This window comes from Betta splendens, chromosome 8 (assembly GCF_900634795.4).
Source record: "Betta splendens chromosome 8, fBetSpl5.4, whole genome shotgun sequence".
Taxonomy (NCBI): Eukaryota; Metazoa; Chordata; class Actinopteri; order Anabantiformes; family Osphronemidae; genus Betta; species Betta splendens.
Window position 1 is genome coordinate 4307226 of NC_040888.2, and position 17287 is coordinate 4324512.

General features: G+C 43.5%; 1 protein-coding gene across 4 annotated transcripts in view; it reads left to right on the forward strand.

Moving 5' to 3' along the window:
* fam20ca (FAM20C golgi associated secretory pathway kinase a) overlaps positions 1–17287 on the forward strand; it is a 106469-nt gene that overhangs the window by 45809 nt on the left and 43373 nt on the right. For all 4 annotated transcript variants that reach the window (XM_055511025.1, XM_055511026.1, XM_055511024.1 and 1 more), the window contains 2 exons: positions 1154–1246; positions 1357–1567. In XM_055511025.1, the coding sequence (XP_055367000.1) occupies positions 1154–1246; positions 1357–1567 (304 nt within the window). The remainder of the gene's footprint in view (positions 1–1153; positions 1247–1356; positions 1568–17287) is intronic.

Sequence of the window (17287 nt, forward strand, 5' to 3'; positions counted from 1 at the left end):
TGGACCTCCATAAATCAAGAGTGGCAGGGGTGAGAGTCTAATGGAGGGAGTTGAAGAGATACTGAAAGTTGAAGGTTCGGTGCGATGGCAAATTGATTTATCTCGCAGTCAATCATCCATCAGGGAGACAAACTGTGGACAATGGAACTGTGTGAGCGTCATTATAGAAGTGATCCTGTGCCTTGTGACGTCGGTGTCTCTAAGGCGACGAAGGGACTAGAGATTAGTTACAGGCTGAGTGTACGTGTTCCAAGAGTTTTCTAGCTACTGTACTAGGTTCTTGGGTTATGCTGCATGTTTCTGTTGTGTTCTGCTGACCGTTCCTTTTATACAGCCCTTTTCTTCAAAGCTGGGCTCGTTTTCATGTCTATGAGCTTTCAGGGCCACCTTAATGCATTTCCTACCTGTACGTTTTTACAGTTTATTTAAATTTAAAGATGAATGCTCACTAAAGTACATGTTCTTTGCTTGTAAACCTTTAATTTTACGTGTTTGCTTATTTGATTAGAATTCAGATTTTTGGCCAGATGAACACAAATTGGACACATACAGTACAGTATCTGTGTTGAATGGATACAGTGCATTACTGCAGACGTGACTCCTCTAAACGAATTGAAGCTGGTGTGAGATTCTGTGACTCTTATACTGTAGAACTCATTTCACTGCCATCAGAATTAAGGGTTTGTCAGCTCCCACTGAACAGCCTCTACAGCTTGATTCAATTGTGTTTTCAACTTTTGCTTACATTATATCAGAGTATATCACCCGCGCCAGGTACTGTGTACATTAGTTGAAGCTAATAAGCAGCCGAGGGAGAGACGCGGAGGCTTCTGTCAAACAAACACGGTTTTGAGCTTTTGTGATAAAGGCTGACAGGAAGCTGAATTCCTCTGCCTTTGTTACTTCACACACTGACACATACTGAGACACTGGCCCAGAGTCACACAGCAGGAAGCTGAAAGTGGGCAGAAGTTGAGAAATGAGTCATGCAGCGCCAGCGGCGGTGTGCGCATGTGTGTGGGTCTCGTATGTTCTGTGTGTGTGGGACCTCAGCATCGGTGAACCTGGGGGGGTATCAGCTTGTGCAACGGCTTTTGAAACCACTGTTGGTACAAAATGTGAATTGATGTTGGTTTTCTACTTTGGTTGCCAGGTTTTAGAGCACATCCAGCTCAAGTCCAGGTGTATGGGGTTCAATGGCTGACAATAGACATTAGACCAGTGGTCGAACAAGCCACAGTCAGAAGTAAGTCTCGACTCTTTGACTGTATGTTCAATGTTGTGTATTTGTAGCAGTAATTCTTTGTGATGAGAGCACAGGTTCATTCATTCTTCCTCTACCTCTATATTTTCTAGTGACCAGCTCATCTCCACGGCAACCCTCCGAGATCCCCACTATGCAGCCTCCCTCCTGCACGCCATCAAATATTCATAAGGCCTTAATACGGCGCATTCGGGCGCTAATTGTTCAGTGGGAGCACCTCAGGATGCCGTCCTGTGCCGGGCCCACACAAACAACGGCACGTGGCCCCGCTCGTCCCCTCGGCTCATTGAGATTCATCATCTGGTAATTTATTTTTTAAATGCTTTAATAATGTCTGTGCTCCAGAAACGTGCACGTGGACGTTTGGTTGAAGCGACAAACCACGCAGTGCCAGTTATAGATTTAATTACGTTTTTATTGTTTTTGTGAAGGTTTGCTTACAAAGGAGAGGGTTTTTCTGTGTTGTGCCTTGGGGCCTATTTATACCAACACACTCAGTATTTTTTTTTAGGAGTATAGTCCAAAGTGATAGCGGCAATAACTAGAGCATAAAATAGACTTTTAAATCATTTTTAGAATGCGTTTGGTGAGAATGATATTATGAGCACATACAGTATGCAGAGAGAGATGATGATAACGTGATGATCGAGACCGCACAGACTGAAACCATACTCATCACTTTAAATTTAAGGAAAGACCAACAGTGATATGATGCCTCAGCATGAACTGTAAGGCAGGCGTCATTGACATGCAGGGTGGAAAATGCTGACACTGGAGCCAGAATGAGCAAAACAGAAGCTGGAACTTCAGCGCTCGTCTGAAGAAAGAATAATAATGAACTGTAACCCTAAGAAGCGAGCGAGCTCACACATAGGGTCCAGTATCAATATTGTTTTGCTAAATGTGCTGATAAAAGCTATTAGAAGTTATTTATTGTTTTAGATTTTAAAGTTTCTCACTAAAACAAGAAAACTAATTTCTAAAAGCTATCGTGGAGCGTGATAGTCTGCGTTCAGCTCTCTTCATGACTGCGTGGGCTTTACTCATGCGTGCATGTACTTTCACACTCACATAGAGACCACTGGCATGCCGGTGATGTGTTTTCCCTCTTGACTGCTTCAATCAATTCTTTATTATCCTCAGCAATTAAGGTAGCGCACGTGATCAATGATTGCAATGAGAATCTCCCTGGGTTTTGGTGATGAAGTCTGTCTGCATCGCTTTATCCGTGTGGATAAAATACAAGTTTGATTTGCATGAGTGTAAAGAAGGACCACGAGACTTTGGGATAAATTATACTCATTATTCTTTATAATTCACCTAATAAACCTAATGTAATCCGTAGACCCCTAAAATAATCTATTATGGAAAGCACTGATTGTGATTTATTTAGTTATTTTGTCCCATAACCCAGAGAGGAACTGCTCATCTTGACTGTAGAGCCTCAACTCTGTGATGTTCCACTGCTCTGAGATGCTGTTCCTCATTACATGGTCCTTTACCTGAGCGTGCCAATCAAAAGCATCTTTAGGTTTGAGGCTGACCTGTCGTGCCTCTCACCTGTGGCGACGGGCTGCGGGTAAGCTTCCTGCGACGCATGTCTCAGGACTTTAAATCCCCACTGGGAGACTCCCATGCGGGCCGTAATCTGACTCTGGATAAGCGGCTAAATATAGAGAATCTTAATCTGTTTTGTTCATTTGAACACAATTCTTGTTTTGCCAGTAAAACGAGAGCAACAATGGCGACGCACCACACAGAGCTCGCATCCCTCGCCGCCGCTGGAGGATAATCATTCTGGGCTGCAGTGTTCCTCCACAAACCTGTCGTCTCCTGCCTTCCCTCTGAGAAATCCATTGTTTCCACTTCAAGACATATCCCATACTTTCAATAGATCCTTCATTATACAGGATAAAGGTTTGGCAAGTGTTTTTATCCTTTCCCCCCGGGCGGGTAGACAGACCCAGTCATTAGCATGATAAGGTAAATCAGACTTTAAAGTGTTGCATTGCTTGAACAGTAGCCCTGAAGAAAACTGCTGACTGAGGTGATACTTGTTGGCAGATCTTCAGGGGAAGAAAGCTTGTTTGTAATTGCCTCAGCTACAACGCAGTCCCCTCTTTGAAACACAGAGGCCTCTTAACTCGTGTGAGTAGAGTCGATCCGTGCAGTTCGGTGCTTTGATGAAGAAAGTGGTTGCTAAGTGGGGTCGCCCCTGTACAGCTCCAAACATCGATGGGCCGAGGCAGATGTGTGACTCGGACGTCTGGTATGGAAATGATGAGCTTTTAGAATAAACATGAAATGAATACAATAATAAAACTACACATCTCTATGGCAAAACCAGGAAAAACTTTATTGGTCTTTCTAAATGTGTACTGTACATGTGTACTTTACTATTTTGGGTCTCGGAATAAAGCATACCTCAGCTGAGTGATTCCAGATGTTGCAAAATCACACTCAGGAAATGTGATATACAGCCCGTGTAGTGAGATACAAAGCTTTACAATGTAAAAATAAACTAATCCCAAAACAACAATGAAGCTGTTTCTAATTAAACCTGCATTCGTCCGTTTGAAGCCACTAACTTGCGTCCCAAAATAGATAGTGAGGGTTTCTTGACTCATCCAAACACACCCACACACCATTGTCTTGAATCACGTCAGAAGATGTTGAGTTAAGTGAGAGAAGTGATCAGTGAACAGCAGCTCAGCAGAGTCTAAAAGCTCATGTGAGCTCTCAGTGGGGCTGAGTGAGCTACAGTGTGTGTACTTGAAAACCGGGAGCAGAACCAAGAAATAATAATAGGGGTTTTCTTTGGTTTGTAACTTTAATCACTGATAATACATACTAAAATAGGTTGAAGTCCAAAGGAGATTAAAGGGACAGAGCATAATGACTTCAAACATCTGAGGACTGTGCTATAGAGCAAAGGTGCATTATTGTAATTGTATAATAGTGGGCTGTGAAATTGCTGATCCATTACTGACAACAGCGACATTTTAGATAGAGCAACATTAAGCCGACCTGGTTTTGATTCAAACCCAGAGAAATCGCTCTCGTAAAAACCTCCAGAGAGAAGGGGAAGTTTCCCCCCATGCCGTGCCCTGTTAAACAGCAGCGCACCCCCTCCCTCACACTTCACTTTGCAGACCTCTCAGGGTTCTCCACATCCTGCTGATGGAAGGAAAGTGATTCCGGTCTGACTGTGGGCAGCCTGGCCACTGAGCCGAGGCTGATGACTCACATCTCTTTCTGCGCCCCCCCAGAAGCAGCTCAATACCTGCACTCCCTCATCATTTCAGTGCTGAACTCAGCCCCCCGTGGCCCTGGTTGCCAGCGTAGAGGAAAAGGTTTATATGATGGTTGATGTGGCTGTAAATGGTGATGACAAATTGCGATGTGATGCTCCGAACTCCTGACAAGAGCTCTGTGAGAAGGAAGTTTCAGGATGAGGCCAGGCTCGCGAAGCTCTGTGAACATGTCCAGAGCAGAAGTTTTATCTAGTATTTTCTGTTTTGTAAGTCGATTAGCATTAGTACAGCAATAATTACATGTATGATTCAACTGCCCAATGTAATCATCTCATAATTAGCTGCAAAAACTGGGCTGCACTCTCCTTCCCTCGTATTTCTGATCACATGTTCCAATCAAGTGTTTTCCAGGTTCTGTGCTTTGTGGAAATGATATATTGTAGTCTATATTGCAGATGCTGGCCTGCGTTTCGCTCCTTTTGGCAATGGTCTGATTAATTTTCTAAAATAAAATGGATTAGCATTAAGCTGGAGACTATATAAATATAGCAAAACAGACCTACGCCGCCTCAGACTCCACCTCAGAGCAGCGAGAGAGCGGCAGAGAGAGAAACTAATCAGATTTATCACAGGGTAGCTTTATAATTATTTACTCCATTAGCCATTAGTGGTCGACACAAAGTGCACTGGCTCGCAAAATTAGAATCCTTATCTGAATGTTCCAGAACCTTCACTGTATTCTGAGGCAACGTGTAAATGCAGCGGGATGGGATGCGGCCTCACCAGCGAGCAGCGGCTCTGGAAGGACGTTTGAGGACGCGTCCACATGTGTCACCAACACCCTGCACGCGTTCACATCAGTTCGTTAGCTTGAAGGTTCTTATGGGTTTGTCCAATGTGCTAAAAAAGGAGGAAAACATCTGTAGCAACTTCTTCTCTGTCCTCCTTGCGCTTCATTGCTATTGAAGGGTATAGTGTAGTATATAGAGGACCAGAGGCCCATGGTCTTGTCACAGTACTGTACCAACAAAGATTAAAGACTAAGGAAGTGTTTGAAGCAGTGTGCTGCATATCGGCGAGGTCAAAAAGTCCCATAGTTGTTGTGTAATAAAAGGCAGAGAAGGACAAGATGCGTCCCGGGGGACGATGAAGACGCGAGAGCCTTCGGCGCGAGCCAGACGCAGACGCCCCATCTGCTCTGTCTGTGTCTCTTCCTTTCTGTCTTGCAGCGTGAAACTTCAAGTGCCTCGTCGACTCGGAGTCTCAAGTGCGGCTGTAGTGGGATAGCGTAATCTGCTGCAATTTCTGAATCACGTTGCAGTTTGCAGACACTCTCTGCTGCTCTTAAAGTGAGCGCGCAGATGGGATGTCGAAAGTTCTGCTCCAAAGTTGAAATGTTTGATGGCTGTTGTGATGAGAGGATTTGCAGTTAGCCTGGGGTTCAGATGACTCTTAAATGCTTAGGTTATGTATCAGATGCGCAGCTTTTGCTGTTGGAGGGCGAAAACACCCACAAAAAACAAAACTGCATGGCATGAAAGGTGGTCACAAGCTACTGTATCAAATGAATTTTCCATTCACATACTAATTAGTGTTTGCTCTAATTGTTCCATCAAAGGTTGCAATTTCTATTTTCCAAGCAACATTGGACCCAGTTTCCAGAAAACCTCACCTGGATGGCTGAGAATCTTCAGTCACCCTGTTCCACTGTTTACCTTAATTATTTCCCTCAAGACCCAAGCTTCATATGAAACCAGGGAAAAGAAGCTTTATTATAGGAAAGTGTCCCGTCCTGACATTTCTATTTCGAGTAACGAATACGCCTGAATTATAAGCTGCTTTTTCTTTGATTCATCATGAAAAGAATCAACTTTCTATTCTCTATTTATACCAGTGACTGCATTAACCTGGAAAATACTTTCTGCATGTACTGTATTAGCACATAAATGTGTTCATTTGCACAGAGAACGTTAATAGTGAGACTGAAATCAAAGCCAATAAAGAGGCATGTCTGAACCTGGACTGAAAGGGGCTCACGTTCAATCAGTGTTTTGAGCATAATATCTTGAAATATTAGATTTCAACATTGAGCATGAATGAGCATAAAGGAGGAGGAGAAATACATGTAGAATAAAATATAGAAAATAGGGGGCCGCTCCAAGTCCTAAAATCTTGCAGGAGGAACAAAAAGTGTAATTCTAACACGTAAGGACAAATAAACACACAAAAACAGACGATCAAGCAGAATAGCAAATCTTTCCACTAATGTACAGAAAGGAAAACCTTTTCCATTTCTATTCAAACCTCTAGGACACTTAGCGATGCTTTGACTTATCCTGTGGCTCTCAGACGCAGGTTAAATCAACACAGCCATCGCCTCTAATGCCTTTCATTACTGGCTTTACTTTAAAAATCAAACCCTGTTTTGCTGCTGACTTGTCTTCAAGATAGTTTATCCACGTCGCGCTGCCTGTCAGGTGCACGTTCAAAGCCACTCTTACTCATTTTAATAGATTTCTCCACCAATTTGTGTTATTTAGAAAGCAAAGCGTGGCCATTTTAACTGTAGCTATTATTTTGTCCCATGTACATGCTTTTCATTTTATTTTACAACACACACACACACACACACACACACACACACACACACACACACACACACACACACACACCTCATATTTTATTTCTCAGATGTGTCTCCATCAGTTTTCAGTGTTTTAATACAGGAGAGTGTCCGTCCTATTAGACACAGACACCTTTAAATAACTACATTAGAGACACTCATCATGTCCACAGAAGAACTATTCAAAAGAACCTCGTTAAGCCTTAACACAAGGTGATTGAAAGGTGCCGATGCACTAATTGTTCCAGTTTTATTACATGGTTTTTTTCTTTAAAAACAAAAATGTGAAGAAGCTCCATTTTGTTAGACAGCTGATTCAAGCGTGCTCCATTTATGCTTGTTTGTTATTTATAGAAAACCTATTTACAAGCTTTAACTTCATATCAGCAATTGTAAAACTATATAGAGAGTCTATATACTATAGTATATAGGGAAGTGGCTCAGACAATTACTGTAACTATGCCAATGTGCCTCTGTATGTTTATTCTTCTTATACATAACAATGAAAAGAATAAAAAATCCCTCAGGCCATCACTCAATCAAATATCTGGCATTCAATATTTTCATTTCTCCCTGAAGCTCACACATTCACATAATACCTTCATCTCACACAACACAGTCTCATTATTTATACAATACCTGTCTGGGAAAGAATATTGGAGATCGGAGTAAATAAGCCACGCGGTGTGTGTCTAGAGGTGGGCAGCACACAGGCATTTACTTTAAAATGCCTCTGCGGAGGACAGCTGCCAAGAAGTGAAAGTGAATCAGTAATGGCCTCCATAACAAGAGCCCCATCCCTGATAGCTGACATTTACACTGCGGAGGACAGACGCGTGGCGTAGCCCCTCTCCGTCTTCCGCCGTGTCCCCTACTCTCAGCCACCGCACATTTATTTTGTCTTCCTGTCGCGGCGCAATCTTCGCCAAATTGGCCTTTAACATTTCAGACCTTGAGGCCGCACATGCTGTGTGGAATAATTCTATTCGGTGTTTGTCAGATTAACCTTTACCATTTACAGGAACAACAATCAATTCAGAAGCTTTGTGTAAATCACACTCCATTCGATCTCATTTGAAAGCAAAGAGCAAAACATCCTCCTCCTCTCAGCACAGGTTTAGAAACTTTATTGCAAAATGATGGTGAATTATCACAAAAAACAGTTTAGGTTCTCTTTAGGTATTCTTTAGTTTGCACAGTACAAAAATGCTTATAAAGAATAAATAAGAAACAACAATGGAGATGGATTTAAATACACAGGACTTGCAGAGGACAAACTTGTTTTTGTTCTTTGGTTACAGCTGCTGTTCAAGTCACTTTGGGGTTTTATGCAGAAAGCTTTTCATTGTGTGTCGTCTCTGTCGTCTGCTGAAAGGCTTTGATTTTAGTTGTTCCTCATTAGCGCTTCTTTTTGGCAGAAAATTGTGTTGCCTATGAAATATTCAAGAGTTCCGAAGCGAGTTGAAACGGTCTCCTCTGGTTCAACACTGAGCAGTTTTTTTGTTTTTTGGGCATATTTCAGTGTTTACTTTTGAGGCCTTTAAGTTTGTGTTGGGTGATCTCATAAACCGAGTAACGTTGTAATGATACGGTAAAAATGTGAATGAGTCAACATTCACGCTAAGCTGACAAATGCCCTTCACATCTGATCACAGAGCTGTGGAGTCCAACGAAGCAAATACACGTTGTGCACAAATTTCATGCCGTTACGACATGAATTTACCCACAGTGGAAGGTTTCGAAAAGCAAATATTTCACACGCAACCAATATGTGCAAATCCAATGCAAGCATGAGAAAACAAAGCGTATAATGGTGTTTTTCATTATGCAAACATGGCTGTACATGCTACAGTATGTAAGTATGTAAATGGCCGGAGAATTTATTCAAATGACATTTTCTTTCTTTGGATTCCAAACGCGGCTCGGTGCAGGCAGAATAATCTTTTATTGGTTAATATTAATGTTTTATTGGCTGCCAAAGCTTTGTTCTGACTGTAAATGGACATTATCATGTCATGCGAAAAGAATCACGGCTAAGCCCAGAATCAAGTCCATACCATTGGTATTCACATTGTTAAGCTTATTTTCCTTTTTCAATCAGTCTTTGAGATCCGTGGTTTTTCTTCTGTAAAGTCATTTTCATATTAATGGAGGAAGCAGCTCTACTGTGTACACTAGCTACAGAATACGTAAGGGAACGGGTGCGAGCGAATGGGCTTTTAGGATGAATCGGATTATATTAGCGTCCTCGTCCTGGTTAGAGGTAGAGGATGAACGTGCAGCCTTAATTAACAAAATGAGGCAGAAGTGAGACTGCAGCGCTGGAGGAGCACTCTCTAACCTCTACAAACACTTAAAGGAATGAAACGGCAGAAGCGTAATCTGACCACCAGCCACTTTAACGTGACATTTACAGATTAATGGATTGAGAAATGCATTATCCCATATGCGAGAACAAGATGTGATGATGCAGCATGTGCTTCTCGTGCCTGTTTGTGTGGTTAACAGCGTTATAATGCACAAATCTATTTGACGAGAGTGATGTACAGTACAATAAGCATCCACATTGTCAAAGAGATAAATGCCTTGGCCACGAAAGGCAGCTGCTCCCTGTCTGAGTGAGGTCCGTATCCTGCGTCTGTATTTTCTCCTAAACTCTTCTGAATGTCTTCCTGGACATTACAGTCACATGATACCCAACCAAGACCAGCGCTAGACGCTAATACCGCGGCGTGCTGGGGCTCAGGTGGTGGAGCAGGAGGCTTTTATGGAGTGTCCAGACGAGCCTGCCAGCAGGACGCACAGGCACAGACATCCCAACCGCAATTACAGGCGTCCGCAGTCCTGTGTCATAGTTCGATGGGTGCCTTGTTGCCAGAAGGTGACCCTGCACACCTCCCCCTCCCCTCAACCACCACACGGTTCATCCTTCTGCTCATAAAAGTCCTGCAAGTCTCTCATATATGAATAGCAGCTTGGAAAAGTTGTATATTCCTTCATTTATTGGTTTATGGATTTATTTGGTGCGAGGCATTCAAGGACACGGGAGAGTAGATTATCGCTGTATCAGAAGCATTTAGGGACCTGTGTGCAACTTTTACCTTAACCACAACCAAGTACTGTACATATTGATACTCCTCCATGAACAGATAGTGATTATTCTGTACATATGTTCAGTTTTGAACGCAGCATGAGTGATCATCCAAATATGTGCTTGATGTATGCATGTGAGCCTAAAGTGAACTCATCCACAGCCGAGCGCCGCTGCCTCAGGCACTGTAAACATAATAAGCAGGCAAACAGACACTTTTCCAGGCCAGTTCCCACAGCGGCAGCGGAGAATACACAGGCGCCGTCACGTCTCTGATCCTATTCTACATTTAAGTGCAGCTAAACACAACGCGGCGCAGCTCACCAGTCCGTTCGTAGCGTTATTAGCACTGCGCGCCTAAGAAGATGCACGACAGTCGAGAAGGAGCTTTCCTGCTAAATTGGTTCTGCTGACCTCCAGTTGTTTTGTTTTTGTAGTATCCAAAGATCTGTGAATCTCATCTCGGCATCGCTCGCTCTATTTTCCACTCGCACAGACTTAAAATAAATCGATTACATCAGTGACTAAAAGCTCAAATTATCTCTTTTTGTAAAGAGGTTAACAATGTCTGACCTTCCTGTAGGACATCGTCACATGTGAGAGGAAGTCAATCAAAACGTGGCAAAGCTGTGCAAATGTAGCGGGAGGTGGGTCGACACAATCACTCCCTGCAAAGTGCTGTTATCTAAAGATGGTTTTTATTTTAAATCAAGGTCACAGGGACTCAGTCTGAAAAACATTACATGGATGTTCCACAAAGGCTCCTCACAGTATTAATCTTCCCGAGGCATGAATAATTTACTGTACATGCAACAATTCAAAATCTGTCAGAGCAGTGGGGTCCAAGGCGCAGCTGGATCCAAACTTCCACCAGCCCCCGGGTGTTTAATTTTAAATGGCCACTGAACAAACACCACCTCGCTTCCACTCGCGCTGCACTGTGACAGCAAACGCCTGGAAACGCGCCGTAAGACTTCACCTGAGCACAGAAGCGGCCCAATCAACCTGAGCCTAACCAGTTATTAAATTAACAATGGTGCCGCTTGATTAATCTAAACTCAAAGAAAATCTAAAGATGGATGAAAGGTCGCTGACAGTGGACAAATGAGCCGCTTTAATTTCTTTCCTTACTTTCTTTCCTGACTTACGTCCAACTTTCTGTTTGGATGTTATCGCCTTTACGTGATGTTTGCTAAATGTGAGTCCTTCACAGTGTGAGGAGGAGAATAAAACATGAATGAGAGCAAACAACCAAGTATTTATCTTTGCTTTCCTGCAAACTACTTTTCTTCGTTTTCGTTGAACTTAAAGCAGACTGCTATTCCTGCTTTTCATGCTAAAGAATATTGGACTTCAATGTCTCAATAAGGAGTCAGTAAGTTTTTAGGCCAGAAAGCCTTGTAGATCGTCTACACTGCCCGTGTGTGTTTTAGGTTTTAAGTTGTGATGATGTCATAGGGGTCACAGGTCACAGCATCTACAGTAGCTTGCTGTTGTTTGGCTAAAGCTAACGGCTTTAAGGCTAACGGCGCGCTAATAGCCCGTTAATGGCCAGTTAACAGGCTGTGATGCACTCTATGCTGCAGCGCCACTCTGTTACTGTAAATAAGTAGCGAGCACATCTAACACAACCAGAGTATGTTAGCATCAACCCCAGAGTCATATACAGTAAATGTACCAGAATGCCCAAAAAGTGGATTTTGCATGTGCAAAACCTTTGAAGTTAAATCTATAATTAAATCTATAATCATGATATATTGTACACAAGGCTTTAGTAAATTCCTCATTATATTTTTTCAACCTTAATCCAATCTATAGATGAATCGACATATAATTCATAGATGAATTGCCATTAGGTGCAGCTCTAGTTAGAGGGGCTATTATTCAGTCACTCATCTCTGCAGGTCTCGGGGGGAAGCTGGAGTCTTTCTCAGGAGTTCATCATTGCACGTCCATCACACGAGCTATAAATCACTTTGGATATTGGATAACCGCTAGTTATTAGTTGGAACTTCAAACTGTTGTCGTTCAGTGATGGAATGAGACATGTTTGGTCACAGTTAGAGGTCATGTGTTTCCGTGTATTACAGCAGCCTGAGCCTTTGAGCAGCATTTATTGGCAGAATACAATGCAGAAGAGACAGTGGGTTATTTATATAGGTCCCTAAGTGATGTACTTGGGAGTAGATCTGGTGGAAGCTGACTTGTTCTGACAGACTCTTAATATGGCAACACTCAGACATCAGGGAATGAACTGACCACAGAACAACAAGACTGCACCAGCAGCAAGAAGCTCCCTTTTATGCTTTGCTAATGTAATTTCTCCCAGGCTCTTTTTCATTTCTGACATTCTGTTGTTGTTGTTGTTGTTGTTGTTGTTGTTGTTGCTGCTGCTGCTTTATCTACTTTGCTAGTTTCCAATTTGAGTGAGAGCTACGAGTATAACGTAAAACCAAGTGTACGTAATGGAGAATTTGTGGAGTAATAACTTGCATAGACGAATGCATCCCATGAAAAAAGACACATTATTAGCAATGCTCTAATTTCCTCTCTTTTCTGAATCTCAGCTGCTCTGACACAGTATAATGCAATAAAATGTCAAACTCACACATCAGTCCCTAAACCGAGTGTCCCTGGAGGCTGCCTCACCTTGCTTTTCAAGGCTGCAGCAGTTGTGATTGACGTGTGAACACTATTTCCTGTCCCTGCAGATGGCGAATGACACATTGAGTGCAGAGATACATCCATAAATAAAACCTGGCCGTCGTTGCAATAAACTTTTGTTATGCACCTCGCAACAATACCAACAGAGGAGCCAGATATAATGCAATCATTTTCCACGGGTCCAGTGTTGGTGATACTTCATCCAGATATTTTGTACTGATTGTCTATTTATTTCCCCCCTTCAATGTGTTTGCCAGCGTTGTTAATATCAGCTGTTCTTATTTTAGCGTACAGTACGTGGAGCAGCCCCTCTCTTTTGTGTTTGCAGGAACTCTCAGGTGAGTCGTCGTCTGCATTTCTGTCAGAAGTCGACAGCACAATCGATGGGAGCAGTGCGCCGAGTCCTGATTTCACAGGCACTATTTCCGTCGCGCCGTACACTGGGGTGCGTACGTCTCGTCTGTCGTGTGTGTTAACGCGTCGGTGAATTTGCGTTACCGTAATTATGCTTCGAGTGGCTCCCGTGCATTTGTTCGCAACTTCAGCTGCAGGCTTTGCTTTTTGAAAGAAGGATTTAGTGCGGAATTAATGTTCACGCTTCGCAGAATGTTGACAGCTCTGAGAGCACATATCAACATACTGTACAACTGCGTCGCGTTTAATAATGGCTTATTGAAAAATCCATCAGCGGCAGGATGTTTAAAGTGAAAATGAACTGCCACTCTACAATTTGGCCAAGTAAAATGTGAAGTACGCGTTAAGGAGGAAGGAGGGGGACCACTTCCCATCTGGGTCTTCTTTCACCTGAAAATAATGAAGCATCTGTTCTGATATGAACTGTTGTAATGAAAGTTTAATCAAAAGGCCTTTTTAATACAGTCTGAGCACCGTGATGGTCAACTTCCAGTCACCATCACTCTTTGGTTCAAGTGGTCTCCAAGCTACAGTAAACGCTGGTGGAGAACCCAGCAGGAGCACAGTGTAACTACAGTAAATGTACTTTACAGCAAATGCCTAAGGTCAAAGGTCACGTTGGTTTGCACTGAATCAATTACACTTACATCAGCTCCTCAGGCAGTTACTGGTGACCCATGAAATGAGATTTAGCTTCGCAGCTTCCTAATGAGCTTGCTCGGTGTGGTGGAAGGATCCATACTTCACTTCCGTTGATCATTGTTTTCCATGTCTTGGCTCGTTCCTTGATTTGCTCAATGGGCCACATATTGATGCTCTGAGTTTGTTTTTCTTCATAAGTAAAGGATGTTGATGGTCTCTGAAATTCCCAAACCTCTCGTAAGTCCTAAATCACTGTTGTTTACTAGTTCCTACAGCATCTGAATGCTGGGTGCAAAAAGGGTGCAGAGGCGACGCTGACTCCAGCTCTCTGCACTTTGCTTGTGCGGTTTGCACACATTCATGCCTTCCATAAAGCGCCACAGATCTCTGCCAAAAAGAATTAAACCTGATGATAAAATCCTGTCCCTTATTTTTAATGTTCTCTATCATGGAGCATGAGCCCACACTCAATTACTCTGTCACTTAAATAATAAAGCAGCGGCGGTGGCAGCGAAGCTCTTAGAGGCTACGCTCAGTACATTTCATCTCGTGGTCATTAGACGTACGTGCTCGGCGCTTGTTTATCCTAACAGCCAAGGATGACCCGGTCACACGCGCTTGTTTATTTCTCCTTGGCTTCGGCCGAGCGTCCTCACTTGATAAATATCCCATTAACTCTTCTGTTCCACTTAGCAGTCCGGCCACGCGGGACTCGCGTCGGGCCACACACACCATCATTTAAACATGTCTCGCCCATGTTAGCCCGCGCACTCCCTCCGTGCGCTGTATGTTTTGGAGTTCCTCTGGGTCGGCCCGGGCACCTCGTTTGCAGGATTATGTAGCACCTCCCTGCAGGCAAATCTGTTCGCATGTTGGCACATCTTCCTTTCAACTTCACTACTCCCCACCAATTCTCTTTTGTCTGCTAAATAAGTAAAGAGAATATAAAAAAATACACCGCGTGAGTTCCACCCGGTGTCTCGGGTCATTTATCTTTCATACCACCCACAGTTAAGGAGTAAGAGGAGAAAATAATTTAGTCCTCCTGTCACAAGAGCATCAACTTGGGCAGCGGTAGACATGCTCAGCTCATTTATTCCGTCTTTCTTGGCTCCATTCTGTTTCAAGAGGAGCGGGGGAAGGAAGGGAGGAAGATGGTAGGAATGAATAAATGTTTGTAGTGAAGGGAGGTCATAAAAAAGGCAGGATGGTGCTTCACAAAGAAGGAGCAACACACGCCACAGCTGCTTGATTATATGATTGACTTCCATTTACTTGTTAACGTAAATGTCAGTTTTTGCATAAACTTTATTGCCAGTGGGTTCGACTTTGGTGCTGGTATGAAGTCTGGGTGAATGTGGTCAGAATGAACGATCACCTCCGCTGCCAAACACTAAACCCTGTGTAGGAGTCAGGCCGTATACATAAACATGCAGCAGCCGGAGCGGATGGGAGCATGTTCCAGAGTGGGATGCAAACAGAACCTGTGCTGTGTTCCGTTTCACTGTAGCTCAGCTGCCACTGATCAAGTCGCCGTGATCAATGCTCAGCTCACACTCGTCTGTCCCAGCAAAGCTGATTCAGTTTACATGGGTCTTTAAATTACACCCGGCGCCGCCACGCGTCTCTTCCAAAATAATATATCAGCGGGTGCCATCAAGCACAAAATTGGGCTTGAGCCCGGTCTTTCTACGAGAGACTGGGGATAAATCAGGATATCACTTACAGTAGTCTCTGCCTCTTTTCACGCTTCATTTCTCTCGTTATCTCATTTTAACACAGCGTTGCGTGTGCAGCGGGAACAGCAGCTTTACAGTCGTTATGAACCTAATATGAAAAACCTGCGAAACCCTTGCAGTTTGTGGCGCTGCCCTCTGATTAATGAGCGGTAAACGCTCAGGTCTATTTAATCAGTAATCGTATAAGTTACAGCTCCCAGAATTAACCGCCTGTGAAGTTTTCACCTTCTGTTAGTTCTTTATATTCATGGATTTTCATCCCTTTAAGAAAAATAATTTAGTATTGGACAATATTTTTGCCAGCACCCAATCAGTTAAAACAGAGTTGGATCTAAAGGCCAGAGGTTGGCAGCTATTGGAATATTTTAGATGTGTGCTCAGAAAAGTGTGCTGGCTAATATCATTTCCAAGGATCGTTATAGGGCAGTGGTGAGTTTGAACTTTGTTTGCTCACCACATGAACATGGCTTCTGACTTCAGAGCCCTCTTTTGATCTGAGTCCAGAGAAATAAGGCGTTTTGAAGTTATATAAGAAATATTTAGTATTCTGAAGATGCATCGGCCCAGTGGTGGTGTCGAGCCCTGCGTGGTTGCAGGGTTCGTTCACACTAACCCTGAGACACCAGTCAGAGTGGAGTGAATCTCTGTAGATGCTCCGTGGACGTGTCTGCTCATATGCTGCAGGTTATTGTTACGGTCGCCGTTGTGCACATGTGCAACGTGTTTTAAGTGACAGCCCTGTTTTGTGTCCCGTCAAATTGCCCCTCGTGTGCCAATTTAGTCCGACAGCTGTGGTCAGGATCCACAATAATGGCCCTGATGTCCTTTGACTCGCTGTCATCCCATCAGCAACGTGTCTTTTTGGGTGATAATGCAGCAGATCATTAGACATCTCAGCGGGGGAGACGTGCTCAACGTCTGTCTGGCCCCAGCTTCGTATCACTTACATTAAAGCTCATGCAACTAGAAAAAGAAGGGACATTTCCCCTTAAAAAGCAAAGGAGCACAGGGAAAGAGCCAAAGTCAAATCTGTGCATGAAACTACAACTACTGTATGGAGGAGCGTGACTTCGATGAGCTGTAATACAGTACATGCTTTCATACAATATAAACTGTACCAAACACACACATCCGTCTCCTTCCTAATTCAGTGCAATTTTGGGGATGCAATACAAATTGCAGCCATTCTTCAACCTCCACCAGGAAGGTGTCTGAGAGTCTGCTAATTACTGTACATTATGTTAGACATCCAGCTCGGGCACCGCAGGTTTGTCCGCAGTCATTACTGGAGCCCCGTGCACTGCAGCTCTATTGGCATGTGGTCCTGACATGGGGATTAGCTCTTTGACGCCGGGGAGCCTGTGAACATTGGGGGGGGGGGTCTTCACCATCCACCATCACGCCGCTCGCTTTGCACAGAGGCAAAAACGTAATTGTGCTGAAAAGTGCTTTAATTTGTGCGTCCACGCAGGCTGGGATGGTAAAGGAATAAATGGCGGTGCTTAGAGAAGGTGTGTGTGTGTGTGTGTGTGTGTGTGTGTGTGTGTGTGTGTGTGTGTGTGTGTGTGTGTGTGTGTGTGTGTGTGTGTGTGTGTG